Source organism: Corvus kubaryi, unplaced genomic scaffold, assembly GCF_017639235.1.
Source record: "Corvus kubaryi isolate FWS band 111438036 unplaced genomic scaffold, C.kubaryi_AGA036_p1.0 69, whole genome shotgun sequence".
Lineage (NCBI taxonomy): Eukaryota > Metazoa > Chordata > Aves > Passeriformes > Corvidae > Corvus > Corvus kubaryi.
This window is the reverse complement of record NW_024582057.1, coordinates 8901969-8902673: the sequence shown is the minus strand read 5'-3', so window position 1 is coordinate 8902673 and position 705 is coordinate 8901969. Positions and strand designations below refer to the sequence as shown.

The 705-nt window shown below is 72.5% G+C and overlaps 1 protein-coding gene across 1 annotated transcript in view; it reads right to left on the bottom strand.

Annotated features, from left to right (window-relative positions):
• The window catches only part of FOXQ1 (forkhead box Q1), a 1626-nt gene continuing 921 nt past the window's right edge, over positions 1-705 (bottom strand). Inside the window, exon 2 of the mRNA XM_042049007.1 lies at positions 1-700. Coding sequence (XP_041904941.1) covers positions 196-700 — 505 coding nt within the window. The 3' untranslated portion in view covers positions 1-195. The remainder of the gene's footprint in view (positions 701-705) is intronic.

The following is a 705-nucleotide window of genomic DNA, read 5'->3' as shown; positions in this document are numbered from 1 at the left end:
CTTTTTTTTTTTTTTTTTTTTTTTTTTTTTTGGCTTAAGTTAAACCCACTGTCATTTCACTAAGGCACAGTCACCGAGGCTTTTGCTTGGAGGCTGTGGTCGCCTCTGGAGTTAAAGTGCGGGATCCAGAGCCTCCTCCTTTCCCCCTCCACGCCTCCCCGAGCAGGTCCCTCGCAGGGGAGGAGGGGGGCTCCATTAAGCCAGAGGGGTCTCCACGGCGTACGGCTGAAACGAGGCCGATCCCTCCGCCGCCGGCGGCGGCAGTGGCCCGGCGAGCCGGAGGGGCCCGTAGAGCGGGGAGGTGGGCGGCAGCCCCCGCCCGCCCTTGGGGAGGCCGGCCTGGAACAGCGGCGCCCGCGGCCGGTCCGCCAGCGGCGACGGCTCCCCCGGGGCCAGCGAGGGCCGCCCGCCCCCCAGCAGCAGCGGCGGTGACGGCTCTCCCAGCCCGTAGGCGCAGAGCTGCAGGAGGCCCCCGCCGTAGAGGGCGGCGGCGGCGGGCGGGGGCTGCGCGGCAGGTGGGTAGGGGAGCAGCGGGTAGGGGCCGGGCAGCAGGTGCGGGGGCGCGGGCGGCGCCGGCCACAGGAGGCGGGCGTGCGGTGTCGGCAGCGGCTGCGGGGCGGCGCGGGGTCCTGCCGGCCGCTGCAGGAGGCTCTCGATGGCGAAGGAGCTGGAGAACTTGGCGGCGCCGCCGCCCGCCGGCCTCGC